The sequence below is a fragment of the Hippoglossus stenolepis genome, chromosome 20 (assembly GCF_022539355.2).
Source record: "Hippoglossus stenolepis isolate QCI-W04-F060 chromosome 20, HSTE1.2, whole genome shotgun sequence".
Classification (NCBI taxonomy): domain Eukaryota; kingdom Metazoa; phylum Chordata; class Actinopteri; order Pleuronectiformes; family Pleuronectidae; genus Hippoglossus; species Hippoglossus stenolepis.
The window spans coordinates 9483779-9506446 of record NC_061502.1 but is presented as its reverse complement, the minus strand read 5'-3'; the positions used below and the strand labels follow the sequence as shown (position 1 = coordinate 9506446).

Genomic DNA, 22668 nt, shown 5'->3' with positions numbered 1-22668 from the left:
CTAAGAAGCACCACCGGGAGCTGTCTGGCCCCCTGCAGAAAGTCTGACACGGGAGAGAAAAGCCCTTCACTCACTGACAGTGTCACAGCTTCGAGGAAAGAAACTCAGCTTCCAACACTTGCAGACAAACCGCTGAGTGACATTAGACTTGGATTCTACATCGCTCCTCGCTTTTCTTTATTCTTCGGCTTCGTCATCTGCAATGCTGAGTGTTTCGAAAGAACAGAAAGCTCGTCTGAGAAGAGGAACTAACTGAACTATAGACTCACTCATTTCAGGGAGAAACAGATAAATACACACAGTGCACACACAAGAGACAGGGTACACCCATGACAGGACTGACATATTAGACAAACTCAGATTCACACCTATGGGCAATTTAGGATCTCCAATTCATGGATGTTCTCCCCATGTCTGCACTCCGCACAGAAAGACCCTGATCTGCCAGCAGGTTCGAACCCAGAAGCTTTAATCTGTACTAACCAGTACACCAGCATGTGATCCCTTTGCAGAAAATGTATCCAACACACAGTTTGGTCTTTGTCGTGCTCCCATTTATGATCTGGATTTTTACAAGCAATCATATATTATCACATTTTAAAGCAGCACAAAGTTAATAGAGTGGAGAGTAAGTCAATATAATATGATAAATAATAAATAATATAAATATTAAGTCTTGCAGTAGTGTATCACTGCGTCCACACCCTGAGTCTGTATAGAGAAAGAAGGATATCATTTTACAAAAGCCTAACAAAATGCAGCAGTGCAATAATATTAATATTACATTACGTCCCATGAAGTATTTTTTCACTTTTTGCACTATTCCTGTTTGCACTTCTCTCATCCTATAATCCACCATGTGCCTTATGACTGCATAATTTGTTGTACTACGTACTACCCTATATGTTCTGTACACTGGGGATCAGAGAGAGACGGTATTTACATCGTGTACATTTGGCAAAATTGACAATAAAGTTGACTTTGCCTTTGACTTGAAAAGTTGTGCAGTGCTGCCCTCTGCTGGTTTCACTCGACATGGGAACATAAACTCTTACTGGAGAGGATATATGATGCCACATTAACTCTGTGACGCACATCTGGGTAAACAATGACAGTGTTTATAATAATAATAATAAATATAATACTAATAATAATTAATTATTAGTAATAATGATACTAATAAGTCACCGGAGGTTCACTATGATATGATATATACACACACATATATACATATACTTCGAAGTCATAAAGAGAGTGGAAGCAGCTGATCTTGACCAAGCCCCATTGACCAATGATCGTTCGCAGCGTCGTTTACGTATGACGCAAGTCGACATTCTAACTTTCACTTTCTCTTCTGGGCTGATTGTCATGGTCAGACTCACATTCTGCTGAAACACTTGATCGCCAGCGAGACGAACCCTTGATGCTTTAAAATTATTGGACAGTTATTGATTATTCTTATATTATATATATATTGATTATGGAAGTCAATCATATGTCGTGTGACTCGGATCAAAAAGGTCAGTGTTTCTTTTTCCTTTTCTTTTCCTTCCACCGTTTTCTCCAGTGTTACGTCGTGATGTTCATGCTGTCGTCACAACTGGTTTATGTCTTGTTTTTGTAATATGTTATGAAAAACATCAAGTCAAAGAGAGAGGCAGAGGGGGAAGGGGTCAGAAAAACAGGGAGGAACGGGGCGTGGGGGCGGGGCGGGGTAGAGGGGGAGAAAGACGTAGAGAGAGAAAGATACAGGGGGAGAGAAAAAGGGAGAGGAAGAGGGTTGGAGAAGGGGGAAAGGGAGAAAGCGAAAGGGAGGGGGAGAAAGAGAGAGGGGGATTAATGAAGGGAGGAAGAGGGGGAGAAAGGAAGGAGGGAGGAAGAGGGAGAGGAAGAGAGAGAAAGGAGGGGGGAGGGAGAAAGAGATGGGGGAGGTGGCGATAGAAAGAGAAGGTGCCAGAGAAAGAGGGAGAGAGGGAGAGAGAAAGAGAGAGGGAGGATGACGTGAACAGAGAGGCTCATTGTTCTAAAAGTCCTGTTCTTGTTATTCATCCGTTTGTTTTTTGTTTGTTTTTTCTTCCGGTGTAGTCATGGGAGCTTTACTGAAGGAAATACAGCTCAAGTACAAAAAGGCAGCCGACGTCCTCACACGTGAGTGACCTTTTCTAACATGCATATCCACAGGAAACACACGCACCACCACCATACTGACCAAAATGATATTATCAACATTTTGTTAATAAGTCCAGAAAATGTAGCAGATGCAAGTATCACAATATATTTATTAGAAGTAAAAAATAACATAGCACCATATAACAACACACGTGCTAAATTGACATTTAAGAGTTTAGGCTTGAGCTTGCTGAGGAACTCACTTCTGAAGGTTATGATAATGCTGAAGATAGCCTGCTGCTTCTTCTGCCACATTTTTAAGACACAAAACTAATACAGGTTGCCACGGCAATCATGGTAATTAAAGGTAGAAAAGCTCCACCTTATAGTCAGAACTTGACCACAGTATATAGTGAAGCTGGTAACAGTTCCCTCGCTGTAGGTTTATTGTTCAAGCACCAGTCAGGGTTTAGTCCTCCCTCAGAGACACTTGAACACCTGACAGGGAAATTCAAAAGGACTGATTTTGTAACATTATCAACAAAACTACCTGCTCAACACCTGCGTACTGTATTTACATATAGAAGCAGGTTTTGAAACCGACATTGACATCCGGTCACTGACTCGAGAGGACCTGCACGAGCTGTTTCCCGGAGTCGAGGATCTCAGACTGCGAAAGACCGTGTTTAATATGATTCACAAACCGGTGAGTTAACAGGTTATAAGAAGTTGTGATAAAGAAGAGCGAAGTAGAGATACATGACTTAGGAACTAGTAACAAGGAATAATAATGATGAGTAAAATGCTCTATGAGTATTATTTCTGTTATATTGTTTGTGTTTCAGAGGTCAGCAAATGTGCTGCTAAAAGAACTGAGAGAGCTGCAAAATAATAGCTGTAAGTTTACATTGCATTTCTAACACTTGGCCTGTGTGGTGTGTAAAGTAACTATGTTGCCTTTCAAATTCTAACACCCTCAACCTGTTACTCTCCCTCCAGCTGTCCAAACTGACCCTGGGCTCATAATGGACCACATCCAATTCATACATTCACAAGTGGCAATTTTGCAGGAGCTCCTTGTTACTAATATTGACCTACCGAAGAACATCAACACAAGTCAGCGGGACTCAAAAGCTGACAAAGGTCATACTTCTGTTTTATTTTAGTGTCATTGTATCTTAAGTGCATAAGAAACCTCATCATTAACAGGAAGAAGCAATATTTCAGTTTCATGTTTATAAACATTATGTTTTTAATATATAATGTGTATTATAGTTATTACTATATCACAGTTAAGTTTGTACCCTATAGGTTCTTTGTCAGAAACAAGAGGTGGCCATCCACAAGGAGCACAAGGTACATCTCTGTTTATTCCATGACCCACTCTTATGACGTGGGAAATGAGTCGTGCAGCCCAACTAGTTGATGTGTGTCATTTGATTGAGCACTGCAGTTGTCTGACTGGCTTTTTCATACTATTAATTCATCCATCCATCGAATGTCTTTAGCTTATGGGAGGTTGGGTCGCAAATGGGGCATTCCAGACGTCCCCCTCCCCAGCCACAGTCTTTAGCTCTTTCTGGGGGGGATCCCAAGGTGTTCCCAGGTCAGATGGGATATGCAATTCCTCCAGTGAGTTCTGGATCTACCCTGGGTTATACTCCCAGTTGGCTGTGCCCAGTAAACCGCCAGTGGAAGGTGCCCAGGAGGCATCCTGACCAGATGTCTGAACCACCTCAACTGTCCCCTTTCGATGCGAAGGAGCTGCAGTTCTACTCCGAGCTCCAGATGTCTAAACTCTTCACCCTATCTCTCTATGGCTGAACCGCAGCTAACCTACCGGGGAAACTAATTTTGGCTTCTTGTATTCACATCCTCATTTTTTCAGTCACTACTCAGAGCTTGTGAGCGCAGGTGAAGGTTGGAATGTAGTTCGACCGGTAAATCAAAAGCTTTGCCCTGCGGCTCAGCTCCTTCTTCACCACAAACAGTCCGGTACACCGGCTGCACTACTGCTGATGCTACACCGACCCACCTGTCAATCTCATGCCCCACCTTACCCTCACTCGTGAACGAGACAACTGAGATACTTAAACTCCTTCACTTGTGGCCAAATCCGGAGAATTCAAGAAAGTGAATAGGCGACAAAATGGGGTTAAAGTGTGTGTGTGTGTGTGTGCGCGCGCGCGCTATGGTATTATTTCAGAACCTCAAATTCCACATCTTGGGAGCATTTGTTTAATATAAACAAACCTGAGTCCAATTGGTAAAAAGAATACAACCAACTGTGGTTCTGTCTTTCCAATTAGGAGACTCAATCACCGAGACGTCAGCAAAGGACTCTCAGGAAGGTAAGGTGAATAATTTAACAATCAGCAGTTAGCTCATTGTGCACAGGTTAGTCTGTGACTGCAGTAGCAGCACAGTACTACTAGTAGCAGAAGCAGTAAAGAAGGTCTGATTAACTGGGTCTTATTTATAAAATGGGAGCTTACAATTAGGGTTGTTTATACTTCACTCGTAGCAAGATCACTCGATTCTTGTAATTGTACACGTGTCAGCTTCACAACCCTTTTTCTTCCTATAGCCACAGTGAAGTACAAGATGGTTGTCGGAGGTCAAACCTTTGGCGCCCATAAACAGCTGATGGCTCAAGTGAATCAAGGCACTCACGGCGGCATTCAGTTTTTGGAAAACTCGGAGGACAGCCAGATTATTATTGTCTTCTGTCCAATCACTTCACGCGCTGAGTCAGACGTGAAGGCAGCCATGAATGGTGTCCCAGGTAAGGGTTGATATATTAGTAACATAGTCTTTTTAATTCAGAATTCAAAGAAATATAAATGTCTTGATTATATATTGTGTACATAAAATATATATCCCTTTCTTTTTTCCCCCACAGGTGACAAACCCATCATTCTGGTGAAAATGCACCATGTATGTGAGCCCAAGGCCTCACTGTGTTTAGATACATCGATTGATGACAGGAATAATGTGTTGCAGGTCAATGTTTTCTACCATGAGAACATGGGTGGGTTACTGAGCTGCCAACTAAATACAATGGCTGTCTCTAAGGTCCAAAAAGAATTACTGAACCACAGTAATCATAGACGTAAAGACTGGTCAGGGTTTGTCAAACCCTCGTTCCTGGACTTTTAAACAGGGTGAATAGTCCATTTTAGCACTTTGATGGAGGTAAAAAAAAATAATTGCAATTGATGGTATCAGCTCCAACATCAGAAACAAACACAGAGAAAATGTATAATTAATGGATCTTGAGTTGTGTATTTTATTTAACATTTATTCTAACATTGATGTATGAGTACATCAATAAAGCTAAATATATATTATCAGTATGTTAAACATTGGTATAACTGTAAAATCACAGAGGAGAAGAAGATATTGATTGATGAGTTTTTTCCCATGTCTGCTGTTCATTTTCTAAAGCTGCCATAATTTAATTTGTTGTGTCTTTGTACCAGTCATGGTTTTTAAGTAAGAGATTTAACAGTGCAGGGGCTACACATTCAGTGATCAGCCAACTTTGTGTATTGATCTACGAGAGACAAAACAATGAATAGATTCGCAAATAAAGTTTGTTTTAATGTACATTTTGCTGTAACTGCTTACAATGGAATGCCTCAGAATGCATGATGTGTAATTACTGTACATGATAACACAAATAAACTTCAAGTATGGGTATGATCATAATGGCTGAATGATTCTTTAGTTTTTATCTTCAGAATGTATTTGTCTCGTATTACGTGCAACTCATTTAAGGCTTTGAAGAAGTTCACCTCACATAATGTTTAATAAATACTTAAATACATGCATACTTACATTACTGTGTGGTATGCATATCTGTAGCTGTAGTTTTTAAGAATTGGTGATTATTAGGGCCTACAATTGGATTTACACCACTAGGCTCCAAATTATATAAGATTAGATTAGATAAGATAAGGATGGATGGATGCTTTGTTGATCCCGAGGGAAATTTAGGCATCCAGTAGCACACACAAGAGCATAAGAATAATAAAAATTCAAAATGAGTCAAGAATAGGTTCACTGCGGTGAGATGAAAGTCTCGCCACCAGAACTACTACAAAGCTGTCACTGTCAAGAAGTACGTGCTTATGGAGATACTGACAATACAAATATTTTAAGTAAAAGGTGATTGAAAGAGACAAGTAACCGAGGCAGAGTATTAAGTAAAATATAAATACTGATTTCAAGATAATAACTAAAGCTACACAAAGTTGTGCATTAGACTAACATAGCCTGTAAAAGTATGGTACAGCAGATGGAAGTGTATTTAAAAAATAAATTTGAAAACAGTGCAAGATAATATAAAGTTATCAGTAATTGATCCCCATTCGAGTATTTGGCAGCACAAGTACAAAATAAATAGAGGTAATAATAATAATAAAATATAATGACATAGAACTATATTGGAGCAATTAGACACAAAAAACAATGACACAGAAATTTACAGCAGTGCCCTAAAATGAAGCCAGTCAGTACATCAAAGCGCAGGAAAGCTTTTTTGAAGTGTATCATGTTGAATTTCTAATTCACTGAATTTAAATAATTCTAAATGCGTCGTTTATTTCATCAAATCAAACCAGACTTTATTTATCTGGCACTTTTACTGCAAAGTTGCAATAGGAGATGCTTTACAAATGAGTCAGAATACACCAACAGAGTAAAATGCAACAATACAGCATTAGAATTATAATAATGATACAAAACAATTAATTTACACTAAGTCAATAACTCCAGCGCCATGTGCTTTTATTGCGAAAAAGAGAAAACCTTTTTTTACACTGAAAAACCCATACCGGAAGTTGACATTGTTTACTAACATGCTGCTTCCGGTTGGGATTCCAAATTAGCGCTGAACTCCTAAATGTGAATTTGAGTCGTTTGTTTGGACTTTTCTTTCTGAGAAACACTTCCACTAGCGAGCTTAATACATCAGCAACATTAGGCTTTGTTATTTAACTATGTTTCGGTTAGTTTAGCTAATTGGCAACAGAACTCCGTTAGCTTATAGTTAGCTAGCCCACCAGCGCAGTTCGTGCAGCATGGCAGTTTGACTCATCTCAACAGGTGTCAGCCACGGGAAGAGAAAGCGTCTCCATCGGTAACTGTCCCGGAGAGAGTTAAGGACACTACTTGATGTCTATGGGCCTTCGTTAGCTTGTCATGTCTGGTAACGTCAGTTTTGCTCGTTAGCCAAAGTTTGTGACGCGTGTCATGCTCCTCGGCCGCGTCCCGCTGAGCCTCAGGTGGACGTGTTCACAAAGTGTTGACTTGCTGAGGGTTTTCGTCAATGAGGAGTCGGCGCGGAGGCTGCACCGCGTCTACTCCGCTCACTGTCAACGAGTCGCTGTGTTTCGATCATCTGCACCGCGGCTGGGAAGCGCTGAGGTAATGTCGTGAGATAAACGACATCTGTTCTCACCTGAGTGCACAGGCAATATAACGGGACGTCTTTCCCCTCTCTGGTCAAGGCCCCGCTGCCACACACCTGCCTGTGTCCGCTCACAGTGTGCGACATGCAGCCGGTAGTCAGTGTCTCCTGTGGCAAGGAGGCCCCTGCGATTGGCTCAAAGGGTGGTGGTGATGATGAGGGAGGCGACGAAGGGGTGGTGGGACAGCAGAGTGGGAGAGGAGATGAGGGATCGATCAAAGTATTGATGACCGCAGGACTCCAGGAGAAAGCAGGGACGCCTCACACTGGAGCCTCCACTGTGTCTGGTGAGTAGACGTGGCTGTCTGAGATAATAACAACAACAACAACAATTATTGATGTATTTATAATGCTTTTAGCAAGGCTCAACAACACATGACAATTGTTTAAAAACAATAAAACTAATGTGAGCAAACAACAAAAATATTTATATAATATAAGAATCTGTCATAGTCACATATTCAAATAAAAAAATCACATCATGGTTGCCAGACAGCACCGGTTAAACTCTACGATAGGTTATGCTATGAATGGCATTCATTAGTGCACATACCTCCACCAAGGTCCAAGAGTGCCCTTAAATTCTGCACCAAATCCAGCATTAGTTAGTTTGGACACACCTTTAAGATACTATTGAAGACACATATAAACTAATGTAGAGTTCCTACTGAATCCACAGCTACACATTGGTGGCAGTTGCAGGTTTGTAGCTCTATTTGTTACTGTACAGCAGCTGGAAAAGCCTACTCCCCAATGAAACCACATTTATATCTGTTACAGTTGTCAACTTTTATGGTCAACAAATCAAGCAATATTATAAGGGGGTTGGACACTGAGCTGCACAGTAGAAGATTAACTGTATTATTGAGTCATACCCATTAAGTGTACCCGTACTCATTGTGTCTGAGTCTTTTTTATATTCATGTTCATACATATACAGTGTTTGTGTTTGTCATATTGTTATTAAATGTTTTCTTGGCAGCTGCTACTAAATCAAATGAGAAGAATACAAAGAGGAAGATAAAGAGGGAGAAGAAGAAGTTCATGAAGAAAAAACTCAAGCCCGCCCATACTGAGAACAATCTAATGTCGGAGCTCCCATTTGCTTTGACCAGTCCCACCACGTGGAAAGAGCTAGAATGTATGTACATCATGAATATTATTTATTTATCTTTGATTAAAAAGCTTGTGTATTTTTTTTTTTAACCAATAGAAGGATAAAGGCTAGTAAGTCTGACTTACTGACTAACAAAAGTTGTGCTGCCTATATTATTGACTCCCGGACTATGTTCAGTTTCAATTCATGCACATTGTCTGTAGTCCCCAACCCAGAGTCAACCAAGAATAAGAGGAAGAGAGGAGACATTGGAGGGCGAGTGGACAGTGAGGAGGATGGAGACAAGAAGAAAAAGAAGAAAGAGAATCAACGACCCAACTACTTTGTCTCCATCCCCATTACTAACACACAGGTAATGATTTACTGTATTGTTTATGTACTTTAGTGTTTAAAGATCATGTTGGAGTGTACACAAGTTATTATTAAAAACTGATGAAGACTAAATTTGCTTAAACTTGAATAAATCTTCATCTATTTCCTGCATTTTTCATGCAATAATATGAGTGAGAGATGATGTTTTTTTTAAGCTAATGAAATAAATTTCTGTCCTTATCCCTTAGAAACTGACGTTGCTCTCTCCTCATTGGTTAGCAGTAGTAGAGAAGCTAAACAAGCTGTATCAGTGAGGAACATAGTGGGAATGAGTAATTATCATATGTGACAATATCTGCCTCCTTGTAACTGCTGACGATTGTAAGTAAATGTGTCCAATGACAGATAAGCTCAGCTGTGACTGAGGTCCAAGAGGCAGTGCTTCAGCAGGAGCCCCTATTGGCCAGAGCCATGATCCCCGTCCCAACTCTGCACATCACGCTGTTAGTCACCCATCTCGCCAATCAGGAGCAAATAGACCTGTGAGTGGATGCACATGCAAGCATATACACAAACATACAAACAAACCCAGCAGACATATAGTGTGTTATATACACATGTCAGTCCCCTGTTGGCTGTGCTACTGTAGAAATGCAGAACAAGACAATGACTGCAGATAGTGATTTAGTCTCATTATTTGTGAAGTAAAGTGAAGAAAGTTCAAGCGTTCCAAGCCACAAAACAATAAATGAATGAAAAGCACACGTGTAACACCAATGATGGCTTCTTTATTATATTGTGAAGCCATGTGAGCCATTAACCACAACCTGATACTTACTATTATCCAATAGGATGCAGATCATTACTGATGCACACTATAGCTGACGCATTATATCCGTTGGCGTGTTTATGTTTGTCAATATGCACAATTATGAAAACTTTTATTTTATATGATCAACAATGTAGAAGAGATGCACATTTATGTTCGCATTTTACAAAAAAAAATTATTATCATCTTAATTCATGTTCTGGATATTTACACTTGTCCCTCTTGAATTAATCAGTGTTGTGGTAAAATGACATTTTTAACCCACACATCTCTAACGAAACTGGTGCCAGCAAAGTGGAAAAATCCCTCTTTTATGTGGTTTAAGGCAACTGAAATAAACAGTACCTACACTGAGTGCTAATACATGCTGCGGTAAAACGCACATCTCAGTGAGTGCAGTTATTACATTTCCTAATGGAGTGCTGAAAATGACAGAGACATTATTGTGTGTTATTCATTGGATGATAGATGCTTAATCTACATGAAGTAAAAGATTGTGTCATTAGTAATCACTTGATTCTCTCGTTATGTAATATGAGTGGGAGGGAGGAAGAGGATTAAGTTGTGTGTGCGTGTGCGTGTGCGTGTGCGTGCGTGCACGTGCACTCGCGCCTGTGGATGTGTGTTGTGTATATTCATGTGTATATTTCCTTTCAGAGCAACAACCGTGCTGGCCCAGGTCAAGCCGTCATTGGCTGAGCTGCTGTGTGGGCGGGATCTGGTGCTGCCCTTCTCAGGCATCGGTCACTTCAGGAAGGAGGTGGTGTTTGTTGATCTGGCCCCCGGACAACACAGACACACACTGGATAGCCTGGCAGGTCAGTGACAAATGTTTTGAACTCTGCTGGGATCATCCACTGCATCTGTAAGTCTGTCAAATTAAATTTACAAGCTTTAAATTCTAAATTAGATTTTGTTTAATTGGTTATTATCGTGCTGTGTTTTGGTTTTAAGATAAATAGTATTATTGACATTTGTTAATGTACAGTATTTGTCTGTTTGAGGGAAGTTTGAGTTGAAGCTCAGGAGACCCACAGCTGGTTGGAGTGTGTAGTATCTTTCTTTAGGACACTTGAACTGGGTGGATGCTCACTGTTTGTGGGGGGGCTTTGCTACGGGAGGTCAAATATTAGAAACCTTTAAGCTGTGAGGTGAACTCTCACACGCTCTCCCATTCAAAGTCAATAAGTGACCTAAGCCTGACTCTTGTCCTGGAGTGACCTGGAGATCAGGTTTAACAGTAGACGTCTTGAAACAAGCAACTAGAGAAAATGTGGCCAGTCCAAGTGTTTATTCCAAAAAATATTTATGTATAGTTATAGTCTTAAAGTCAACCACATGCACTAATTTTTTATTCCGTGTAAGTACACCTTCTATTTTAAACCATGTTAAATGGATTTGCTGAAATAGTGTGATACATGCACTCTCTCTCTCTGTCACTGTCTTAAATTTCTTTTCACTTCACATTTGTGTGTGTGTGTGTGTGTGTGTGTGTGTGTGTGTGTGTGTGTGTGTGTGTGTGTGTGTGTGTGTGTGTGTGTGTGTGTGTGTGTGTGTGTGTGTGTGTGTGTGTGCAAGAGAGAGATTTGTGTACTTCTTAGATTTGTCTCTTTACATCATAGTTGGCTGGGTGGGAATACAGAAGCGTTTGCGTGTATGTTCTGGTGTTAACAACATTAAGCCAACATTTCTAAGAGGATTCTCGCCCTCGTTGCTCTTGTGACACCAACACACACGGACACACACAAGCACACACACATTGACAGAGTAAATGAGCTTGCATTTGCTTAAAGGTCCAGTGTGTAAGATTTAGGTGAAAATGATCTATTGGCAGTAATTGAACCACCGTGTTTTGTTTACAGTAGCCCAGACTGGACAAACTAAACACCTTTTGAGTTTTTATGACATTTGAAGGTTTCCAAAGATTCTCTTTCATATTTGGAAGGGGAGGGTGAGGTGAGGGGTATTCAGCTGCAACATGCAAATTCACCACTAAGTTCTGCACAGTGAACCTTCAATATTGTCCATCTGCAGTTTAAAATGTCAGCTAAATCCGAAATATGCACACGTGCAGACAACCACAACAGAAATTAAGGGGCTTCATTAATATGCTTCTGATCCGCAAGGTGTTGGAAAGTTGTTCATAAATATTAATAAATTCTCAGAATTTGGAGCAGCAAGCTTGGTTTAGTGCGGATATCCTAGCTGCTCATCCACTGTATTAACCGTCCAGATCCAAGCAAATACTACATTTGGCATATTAGCAACTGACAAGCTGAGACAAATCCCAAAACACATTTCATTTCTGTTTGACGTAACATGCAATGAATTAATCTTTCAGAGAAATGGAGATACAAGGCCGGAGGTTCTACACAAAGATGTCTGTAATCAGAGTTGGAAGGTTTTGTTTCTAATCCCATCCTGTCTTTCTCTTGGAAATATCTTAAAGTCATCAGTGGCATGGAAATGTTCCGTTTGCTATCTCGACTGTTATTAACTTTTCATTCTAAATTGCCAGAGAGGGTTGCAGTGGCGGTGGGTAGGTCCTCCCACTTAAAGACATGGATTTTTTGCAGCATCTGATTAGATTTCAATTTTAACATTGAACTTCCCATGCCCCTCAGCAGACGTAAGAGGCAGACCCTCCATAATTAGCGCAGTCAGACATAACAAAGCTTCACCCTGGAGTGATTAAGTGTGTGCAGCAGCGAGCCTGAAGTGTGCAGAGAGTATTAATAGAAACTGTTATTTGCTCAAGTGCTCATTTAAAAAACGGCAGACCAGCAAAATCAAAGCAGCACCTTTGTTTGGTCTGAACACCTCTTTGAACCGCTGAACACATGCAACAGGTAACTGGCAATATGTGCGTTTGAGTCTGCCCCGAAAAAATGAATGAAGCTCACTTATCCAAACTACTACTTCAAACTTCAAAATACGTCTCATGACAAATCATGTCTGTGTACTTCAGTATACAATTTATTTACCTGCTCTTACATAATACAATATTTAATCAAACTCATTTTTCTAACTGTGATGTTTAGTTTTGAACTTTTAATATGGCCATTAAAAAGATTTGAGGACTTTTACTTAAATTTATTATTATTATTATTATTATTATTATTATTATTATTATATTTTCACCCCTGTCCATTCATTTATTTGTTTGTTTGTTTTCAAGATTACACATAAACACCTGAACGGATTTCCACAAAACTTGGTGGAAGTGCCTGGTATGGATCCGGGAGGAGTCCAATATAATTTGATGCGGCTCTGGATCAGGGAGCAGATCCAGCAATGTTATCAACAGCTTTTTTCAACATTTTCCTTTAATTTGTCAGATACAAATTCATGGATCTTGATCTAATAAAAATCAGTCATGTGAGTGTGTGTGAAATGAGGTGCAGTTCCAAATAAAAATTGGAATCTAGGGAATTTAAATGTTGCTTCAAAAAGGGAATGTTGTGTCTTGGCATAAGTATGCTCTCTACTGAGATCCATTCTAGTTATATGTATTGTTCTTAAACTCTTTAGAGGATTACATACTCTTAATTATTTAATGATCTAAAATAAATGACAATTGTGGCTTTCAAGAAAAGCATATGAAGTATAATATTAGTATCATAATCAAACTGCTGTTGTCAATACAGTAAATCCTTCATCAATGATGATTCATCAATTTTCTATTTACAATCCTAATCTTAACATCGCAAAGAGAAAATCCACTTCTTGTTGTTGTTGTAAGAGCAAAATAACAAGAGGCCTGGAGTCCTACTCTCGTGTCCTCTCGTCTGCTCTCTCTGTCACTGTTATTGATTATCTTCTAACCTTTCCCTCCCTGTTCAGCTCCTCTTCTAAAAATACCTCTATTGTTTCCCACTGAACCTCATCGCTTGGTGTGTGCGTCTCCGTCCATGCGTGTCTGTCCTTGGAGCTCGGCTGTGCATTCGTTTTGTGTGTCAGTCTCTGTCTGCAGGGTCAAATGATACACCAGCAAAAAGCCTTTTTCCGTTTCTCTGACGCAGATTCTCGTCCATCTGCGTCGAGCTGTCTGTGTCTTCCATTACGGCTTTTAAGAAAAAGTGCATCGAGCAGATCGAGATGGTTGATTGGGAGGAAGTAGGGGTGGATTTACAGGATACTCATGATGTTGTGGGTTTGAATCAATCTAATGTAGCCACTTCCTATGTATGATAGCACTTTACATTATGTCAACTTACAGCCTTCCTCTTTGGCTTTTTCCATTAGTGCTTATCATTGTGTACGTTTGTTGCAGGGTTGCTGCGCAGACGATTTGAAGAGCAGGGACTGCTGCAAGGAGACAGTCGTGGTTTTGAACCTCACCTCACCATTATGAAGCTGTCCAGAGCATCAAAACTACGAGCCCAGGTATGAACACATTATCCGTACAGCTGTGTTGTGAAAAGGTTTATAGAGAATAGTAGTATTTATCAGTTGGCCCATAATATCAGCCAATCTGAGCCTTTCACAGACATATTGGTATCTGCATTTATGTTCGCTGATATGACAACATTTATTTTACAGAATTAACACAGCAGAAAAGAACAAATAAGTTTATGCTTAAACCGTAAAACATCGATCCACAATTGCATCTCTTTGTCATAAGGGTGTGATAATGACATCCTAGTCTTGGAGTCCAATTTTCTTATGTATATATGGGCGAAGATATAGTATCATTCTGCATCAGCCCCCAAAATATCCATATTAGTTGGGCTCTAGTTTTATAAAATATCTTAACCCATGCATTACTGTCATTTGTACTAAGACTGCTGAGTGCTAACGTTGTGCAGAGCTCCAGATTTCCCGTGTAAAGAGAAATGCAGTATGTGACTCCACACTGATGTCAGGAATACACACTAACATGAGGCCTCTGCATTGTACATACACATGTATGAAGAAATGGCTCACACTCACCAATGCATCACATGGATTATACCGTATATAATTTTCACCATGACTAAAGTAGTTTATACACATTTTGCTTTTAACAATCAAAGTCTCAGTAGTTTCATTTTCTCAAATAAGGAGAACCTATCACAATTGTATTCTTTTCTGAAGTACAGTATATACATGGTGTATATTTTTGCTGTCATACACAGTCCCACTTTAGTTTGTTTTCTCATTACAAAATGACTTGAGAGAAATGCCAGAGAGCTGCAGTGTTGCTCCTCTGTCCCCAGCCATCATTTTTATTTCCCTCTCCTCTCAGTGGCTGTTAAAAGCCACATTATTGCTCCAGCCAGAACTACTACTGGGAATAACTCACTTGCTGTGGTATTTTAAAAGAAAGAAATGAGTGAATGTAATTACAGAGGTGACGATGTTAAAGTTTTACAGCATATAATAAAGTATGACGGAGCAAGAACATAAGTAATAGTATAGAATACATGAATAAGAGGGAAGTGGGGGGTGAAGGGTGGAGAGGAGAGAAAGATAAGGAGAGAAGAGTAGTGGTCAAGAGGGGAGAGTCAGAGGAAGGAGAGCATCTGTCTTCTTTTTTTTTCAACACATGACAACATCGTGTGTGTGCGTGCGTGCGTGCGTGCGTGCGTACGTGATAAACAGCATCTTCCCTGTGTCTCTTAGGGTATCAAGCGTGTGGACCCAGCCCTTTACTCCAACTACAATAACAAGTAGGTGCTTGGTTTTTCATAAAGTATTTTAGCAACTGACTAACAAATGTTTCAGTGTCAGTACTTTACAATAAGCGCAGTGACACATGCTGTAATGTGTATCCACACTCCAGGCTTCATAAAGATGTAAGCACAACACTTTAGCCAATATAATGTATGCATAATAATAATATAATACTAATTTTGCACAAATCAAATTCTTTGTAATATTGTGCTTCACCTGTGCTCATGACCTTTATAGTTTTATAATTAAATCCATATTATTCCTCTAATTCCTCTCATCAACCATCTGTTTTCTGTCTTATACTTTTCTCATCCTCACTTACTCTGTCCGTGTCACTGCCACACTCAGGTTCTTTGGAGATCAGACGGTGGAACGGGTGGACCTTTGCTCCATGTTGAAAAAGAAGCAGCAAGACGGATATTACCACACCGAGACATCACTACAACTTGGTTAGTGCACACACACACACACACAAGCAATGTCAAGCCACTGGGGGGAGCTGTCTGCACACAGGATAATGAGTTTTACTGTCGCAGTAGGGCAAAATGGGCAGCAGTCTTATTTTTAGGGAAATAAATTGAAAGAATTATTAGCTTGTTTTATTTTTAATCTTTGTCGATGAAGTTGTGGCAGAGTCATGTATTCATTCCATTACTTTGTGTCTTTGTTGTGTTGTAGGATGTCTGAAACCAATATGGATTTACAAGTGACATTTGCTGGGTTGTTCCTTTAGTGTATATTGGTATAAATGGTATATTTTATACCAGTTAAAAGAGATTGGAGTGCAGGTTTTGTAACTGGGAGGTCATTTTTTTTATGCAGGTTAATGTAACACCATCTAACTTAATGTGCTTTGCAGGAGCTAAAAGAGAAGCCTCATAAAACACTCTATGAACTCTCGAGAGCTCATTTCCATTTTAGACTTAAACACTGTGGCAGCTCTCTGAAACGCTGGAAAAGCAGCATGAATGGCTTCTGAATAAACACACTGCTGATAGATGAAACGTTACAGTAATGGGTTGAAATGTTTAACCGTTGATTTAAGTGGAGCACATGCATATATGTACACAGAATACATTTCCTGGCATGAGGTTGAGAAGTGTGTAGAAAATGGTTTATTATGTCTGTTTGATACAGTAGATTTATTCTGACTGTGTAGGCAGAAGGACAGACATACTTGATGTGTAGTTTTGAAATGAACAGAGCAAGTGCTCAGTTTACTGTGGTTTAAAGTGTGTCGTAGATCAGGTCAGTATATGTTGCATAATTAGATCAGCAGGTTTCTGTGTTGTGTCTTTTGCACTGCCTTGTCGTTGAGCAGTTTACTGCATGTCCCCATGTGGACCATAGTTGGCACTGTTGACTATTGTCGGACTTCGAGATGTAGCAATAAATGTGTGCTCCCAGTGTCTAGCTAAGGGTGGGGCCTCATAGCAACATGCTCGAAGCTAACAGGGAATTGGATTTCTAAAAGCAAACAAACGTTTGGAGGGTTATTTTATGATCGCATCCATTTTGTAGTCCACAGATAAAACTAATTGTCGTAATCATATTTCTCTGTCTGTGATCTGATTTAGATTTGCCACCACAAAAACAACATCCCACGCACAGATTAGAGAAGCAACAGTTATTAAGCTTCATGAGCCAAAATCGATTGGCAGTTATTAAATAGAAACCATGCCTTCTATTTAAAATTAATTTAATGACGTGAATTCAGTAAATGTGTCTAGGCCCAAAAACAAAACCTCTAACTTTCTGAATTCCTGCTTTGAACTACTAACTAGTGTAGTCTGTGGTTGTATTTAAACCAGTGTTATAATATAATTATAAACAACCATAGAAACAGACAGTCACATTTTTCAGTATCAGTAAAAACCATTATACCATACCAAAAAAATAAGTGTTTTACTGTCATAGTTAAAAGCAAAAGTAAAAATGTATTCATGATTATGTATTCAAGTGCAGGATAACTAATGAAAATAGATAAACGTAAACAAGTGACAATGACATTGTTACAATGGAGTTAACAGGATAACAATATGTGGTACTCATAAGCACATTTACAGTATGCAGTATATAATGGATTGACAGGGACTCCCCAAGCTGTCAGCTCGAGTTGAACTCGACTGTCACAATGTTTTGTGGATCACTGAGCCCTCTGAGAGAGACAAAGAATGACAGTGTGTGTGTGTGTGTGTGTGTGTGTGTGTGTGTGTGTGTGTGTGTGTGTGTGTGTGTGTGTGTGTGTGTGTGTGTGTGTGTGTGTGTGTGTGTGTGTGTGTGTGTGTGTGTGGGAGTCAGAGACGGAGCAGGGGGATGTTTACCTCACACTTCTCATCATCAAGAAGCTTATGTTTTCGTCAAGTGTTTTTCCACAACAATACGTTCGTATTTGAAAAAAACACATGAGAGGTAGAAATGATCCAGTTCAGTGTCGACATCAGGGATGCAGTAGACGTGGCTGTCACCTTCAAGCTTCGAGTTAAGGAGACTATGACTTAAACAAAGTCATATGGTTTGAAAATGGCCAGCATTCACACTAGACCTTTAAAGTTGGGCTCAGACTACAGGAATTGAATAAACCCGGGGCCATATTTATGTTGTATCACATACATAAGGACAATCTTCAAAGATATTCTTCTCTTCTTCTTGAAACTACAAGATCACTTGCTCCAATGTTCGTGCACAGAAGCAAAAGACTTAACAAGTCTGGGTGAGAAAACAGTGAGAGAGACGCGGTCAACACAGGTTATCTATTCTTCAGGTGAGATTTTAACAGTCAGTTCTAATAACTGTCAACATGTGGCAGGCGAGCTGACCTTAACCGTTGCTTTGCAGCACCACCAGCTGCTCTGGCCTCTCTGTTTCTCTTATTAGCTGTTGTAGTTCCGCTCGGAAAGTACTGAGGTTTAAGAATGGCTCTGTAACACCTCACACGACCAGATAATGAATCAAACACATGCTGATCGAGGTTGAGGTAAATGGGCCCGAAATTCCTGTCGTCGTAGACCCAGCTGTAGTTTCTGTAATTTGATCAGTGACTCCTCATCTCACAATCCAACAGATCTGACATAGAAATCAAATAAATCATTGAAATTAGTAAGTGGTTTGATCACATGATGTTCAGTTTCAATGTGTTCCGACACTTAACTTACATCATATGTCAGCCATTTTCTTCATAAGACCAAGTGTGGTTGGAAAAGTCATATTTTTCACCTCTGAGTTTGATGCTGCTGTTCACATGATATCATCCTGTCGTGCTGTGTTACACCAGAGAAAACAGTGGCGGCTGGTTTATGATCCTCTACATCCCAGTTACACACATGGTGCAGCTGAGCTACAGTGTGCTCCTCGTGTTGGTCAGTGATTGTGTGGTTGTATATGTTAATCCCATAATCCACAGCACAACATAATCCCCACTGATACACAACCCAATACGGGGAAGATTGTGTGTGAAGATGGGGAAGGGGGCCAGAAAATACAGACAGTGGGGGGTTCGGTAACAGGTTGTTTGCAATATATTGACATCATTATTATTTACAAGGAACCATACCAAGAAAGTAAAATTGTTATTCTCTTATAGCTTCATTTTTTTGTCTCAACCAACTCTGATGAAAAAGATCTGGTTCTATAGCTGATAAAAACTCCATTATGTCTGCCAGCTCGTTGTTAACTGCGTCTGTGTGCTGCTGCGTGCTCAGCAGGGCTGAAAACAGCTGCACCGGCGCTGACACAGTGAGAACAGCTCAAATCTGCAAATCTAAAAACTCACAAATCTCCATAAAGTCCAGGGGAGCGGCGGATTCAGGTGCAGGTGCATTATGTGCAACACATTTAGTTTTATGGTTATTGTCGTTTGATATCTTTCACTTAAATGATTGTTACTCGAAAGTTCAGTGATTCCAAAACAGTTGTCAAACACACACACATACACACATATATACTTGAGTCTCTCTCAGCACTGTTGGAATCTGATATAGATGTATGCATAGGAATGTAGACAGTTCAGTTGTAGAAGTGTGCGAGATTGATGATTGTCATCACTCACGTCATCACTTCAGAAAATATTTGTTGGGAACATCGTGAGGAACGCTTAAATCTTTTTCCTTTTAGTTTGCCTGGAAATATGTTTGCATGGGTGAAATTCCAAACCGTCGTGCTTTTAGAAACAGATCTTTACATGTTTACGTTCTTATGTGCGCAAACATATGCTCAGTGTGATGTGAAAAATAATTCTTTCAGTAGACTTGTCTGTAGCTCCTGCCTCGACCTGTTAGTGTTTACAGTATAAAAACCCACACCCACAGCTTGGCATCCAGAAACATATATGCAGGATGTAAATACATCAATATAGAGACGCCCTCAGACACAAATATGCATCATCAAAAATGCAAAGCACTCAAAACAGCAGCAGCTCATGGACACATGAAGGTCGATCGTTGCTCTGTGACCTTCTGGCATTTCATTGAGATGAGGTACCTCACTCTTCAGTCTGTGCTGCTACTGTTTTCCAATAAAAGGAGCCACTGGCAGTACTCATTTTCCAGCCATGTGTGCCAGATGATGGAGTTTGCTAATTTGCATGTAAGTGGGCTAATATCTCTGCAGAAATACTGAATCAGGGAAGTGCAACATTTGAATGATGCAGGTTTTTCGGAGTTAAGCTTTTGTTAAACTGTTCTCTGGGATGTCTTGAATCGGAACAGCAGTGTGCACCTTCTAGGCCGCAACTAAATAGATCTGCTCAGTTCTTAATCATAGAAGAACAAATTATCCCTTTGATTTGAGTGCATTTCACATCTTTTCCCCCACAACAGCAGAAAATTGAAATAAAAGTCAATTAAACAATCAGTGTGGGAAAAAATGTAACTCCGGGCACCTGTGGTGTTACAGTTTATTGTTTCTTGAGACTCATTTGCATTTTGTACCAATTTTTCTAGCAGCAGGAAGCTCATGCACATTGGAACATAACGAGTAAAAACAAAAACCCATGAACACGTTATCTATCATTGCTTTCTCACACACATCCCTCCCCTCTGATTCATCAGAATGAGAAAGCATCTGAATAAGGTCTTTGTTGAAGTGCTGCGTTTTGTCTTTCCATCTCATTCCACAGGAGCATTGCCAACGTTTCTTTGATGATAGCTGCGTGTCATTCTCACACGTCTGAGGCTCAAGTAATTTCATGTACTGAAAGGCACCACAGGACGCAATTATACACTTAATAAAATATTCTTTGTGGGGAGGTGATGATAATGGTTATCCATCAGCAAGAAAGCTATTTATAGACAGAAATTACAAATCCTTGATTAAATGTGCATTGTAACAAAAGGCCTCTCACCAGTGGTAGGGGCGGGTCTGATTTTGATTGAAATTACAAGCTACAGAGTCGGAAAAAAACATTGTCATTGTTTTTAGAGTCGCAGATGTCTTCCACATGGTGAAAAGAGAAAAGTCTCAACCATGAAGATAGCTCAAAATCTTATGGACTGATTTTCATGACATTTTGTCAAGGGGTGGGAAATGAACCAAGCTAAAAGGCTAAACAGGATATTTCTTTCCACCTTCTTTAACGTGGCGAGATAGGGCGTCGGCCATGGGATAGGTATGCTAGTTCTAGTTAGCAGTGATTCTCAATATGGATGTCCTGAGGTCATTTCTGGGGGTCGCCAGATGGTTGTGGAGAAAAATAGATCAAATGTATTCAAAAGAAAACGAGATATTATAGACAGGGGAATTGTTTTTACATTAAATAGTCTGTTCCCGATCTGCTAAAGTATGGATGTCATTAAGTGTGTTTGAGGAGTGGGGGATGGAAGGGTTGCATACCAGTGATTATACTGGTGGGTGGCAACTTTAAAAGGTATGGAACCACTGGACTATTGGATCGAGCAACTGCAAACAGCATATATAGGGTCCTAAAGATGCAAGAAGTAGCAATGATACTCTGCCAGTGCTTTTTGAATCTTGGTCAAGCAAGAACATTAAAGCTTGTACATATTATCTCACCTTGGTATCTAAATCTGGATTGAGTGCAGCAAAACAATCAGGACCTGAAACCTAGAGCTTGCAGTAGTGAATGTTAAGAGGATAGAAGACGGGATTGAGTGAGATTAAGCAGAGCTAGAGGTGGTCTGGAGACACAGGAGAAAGGAGGCAAATAAAAGCAGTGAGTGAGTAGACAGGCGGACAGAAGGACAAGTGTGGCAGATAGAAGAGGATGAAGCAAGGAATAAAGGAGATTAAACATGTATGATGAGGACAAGAGGAAGAAGAAACAAGTCATGAAGGTGACATTAAACAGATGTGCAAGCTAAAGTTAGATATTTAAGGAGCCCCTTAAGATTTCTGCATCAGATATGATCAGATGTGATGGGTCAGCTACGACCAACTCAAATATTTTCATCTGTTTCTGTAACATACATTTTATTTCACATTTTGAGTTCAGAAGATCACTGCATCTTTAAAAAAGACTGTTGTTTTAGTCCTGCAAAGTAGTTCAAATGTAATAATAACAAACCAAACTGCCACACTTGATAGCATCAATTTTTAATAGCAAACGAAACTAAGTAGGTTTGGTAAATTACGCAATAAAAAGAAAGTAACTGAAAAATCCCATCACCATATAAGATGTGAGTGAGTCAGAAAAGCTTTGGCAACCTCAACAGTCTGGATGGGCTATTAAAAATACCACAGAGCAGCCATTTTCAACCCAACAAGTGGCTGAATGGTCATTTTGTCTATTGGAGCGTGAGTAAATGCTAAAGTAGCATGAGTGCATGTGACAAATGCAGCTTTACATTAAGTTCACCGAACTGATTCGACTCGTTAAGCTGGTGAGCCTGGGGTTTTCAGCATGAGACTTCACTGACAGCACACAGGCAATGCATGTTAACATGTCTTAAGTTAAATATTCATAGACGCACTGTGATAGACAGCCAGATCACAGATGTAGCATGCAGTTGTCTTCATCGCTTTGTTGGCTTTTGTGACTGAGGAAAGGTGTCGGCCTTGAGCAACACAAAGTCAACACTGTTGCAGTGTTTTCTTTTGCTGTCACGTTCTCTCTCCGTATTGAAAGGCTCTAAAGAAATCGTATTTAATCTGGTAGTTAAACAGGTTCTCACACACTAAATATACTGCACCACACCACGTACAACATACCTTTTCAGT

At 39.9% G+C, this 22668-nt stretch overlaps 2 protein-coding genes across 4 annotated transcripts in view; both read left to right on the top strand.

Annotated features, from left to right (window-relative positions):
- Positions 1-1337: 1337 nt before the first annotated feature.
- Positions 1338-5820, top strand: LOC118099215. Of its 2 annotated transcripts, XM_035143606.2 has the most exons (9): positions 1338-1520; positions 2086-2148; positions 2694-2815; positions 2955-3006; positions 3109-3252; positions 3421-3465; positions 4419-4460; positions 4697-4894; positions 5012-5820. In XM_035143606.2, exons 1-9 carry the CDS (start codon positions 1481-1483, stop codon positions 5266-5268), a joined length of 963 nt encoding a protein of 320 aa, XP_034999497.1. In that variant the 5' UTR covers positions 1338-1480; the 3' UTR covers positions 5269-5820. The 2 variants fall into 2 exon arrangements, with proteins under 2 accessions (XP_034999497.1, XP_034999498.1); XM_035143607.1 differs by lacking the exon at positions 3421-3465.
- Positions 5821-6957: 1137 nt separating this feature from the next.
- The window catches only part of LOC118099213 (A-kinase anchor protein 7-like), a 39848-nt gene continuing 24137 nt past the window's right edge, over positions 6958-22668 (top strand). Inside the window, exons 1-9 of one of the 2 annotated variants that reach the window (XM_035143604.2) lie at positions 6958-7539; positions 7623-7869; positions 8565-8723; positions 8903-9051; positions 9417-9553; positions 10498-10658; positions 14114-14226; positions 15445-15491; positions 15844-15944. In XM_035143604.2, coding sequence (XP_034999495.1) covers positions 7366-7539; positions 7623-7869; positions 8565-8723; positions 8903-9051; positions 9417-9553; positions 10498-10658; positions 14114-14226; positions 15445-15491; positions 15844-15944 — 1288 coding nt within the window. In that variant the 5' untranslated portion in view covers positions 6958-7365. The remainder of the gene's footprint in view (positions 7540-7622; positions 7870-8564; positions 8724-8902; positions 9052-9416; positions 9554-10497; positions 10659-14113; positions 14227-15444; positions 15492-15843; positions 15945-22668) is intronic. The other variant, XM_035143605.2, reaches the window with a different exon arrangement.

Coding starts and splice junctions, on each gene's coding strand:
- LOC118099215 (XM_035143606.2), top strand. CDS start 1,481: ATGGAAGTCAATCATATGTCGTGTGACTCGGATCAAAAAG. Junction 2,816..2,954: donor TTAATATGATTCACAAACCG/GTGAGTTAACAG, acceptor TTTGTGTTTCAG/AGGTCAGCAAATGTGCTGCT. Junction 4,461..4,696: donor AGCAAAGGACTCTCAGGAAG/GTAAGGTGAATA, acceptor TTCTTCCTATAG/CCACAGTGAAGTACAAGATG.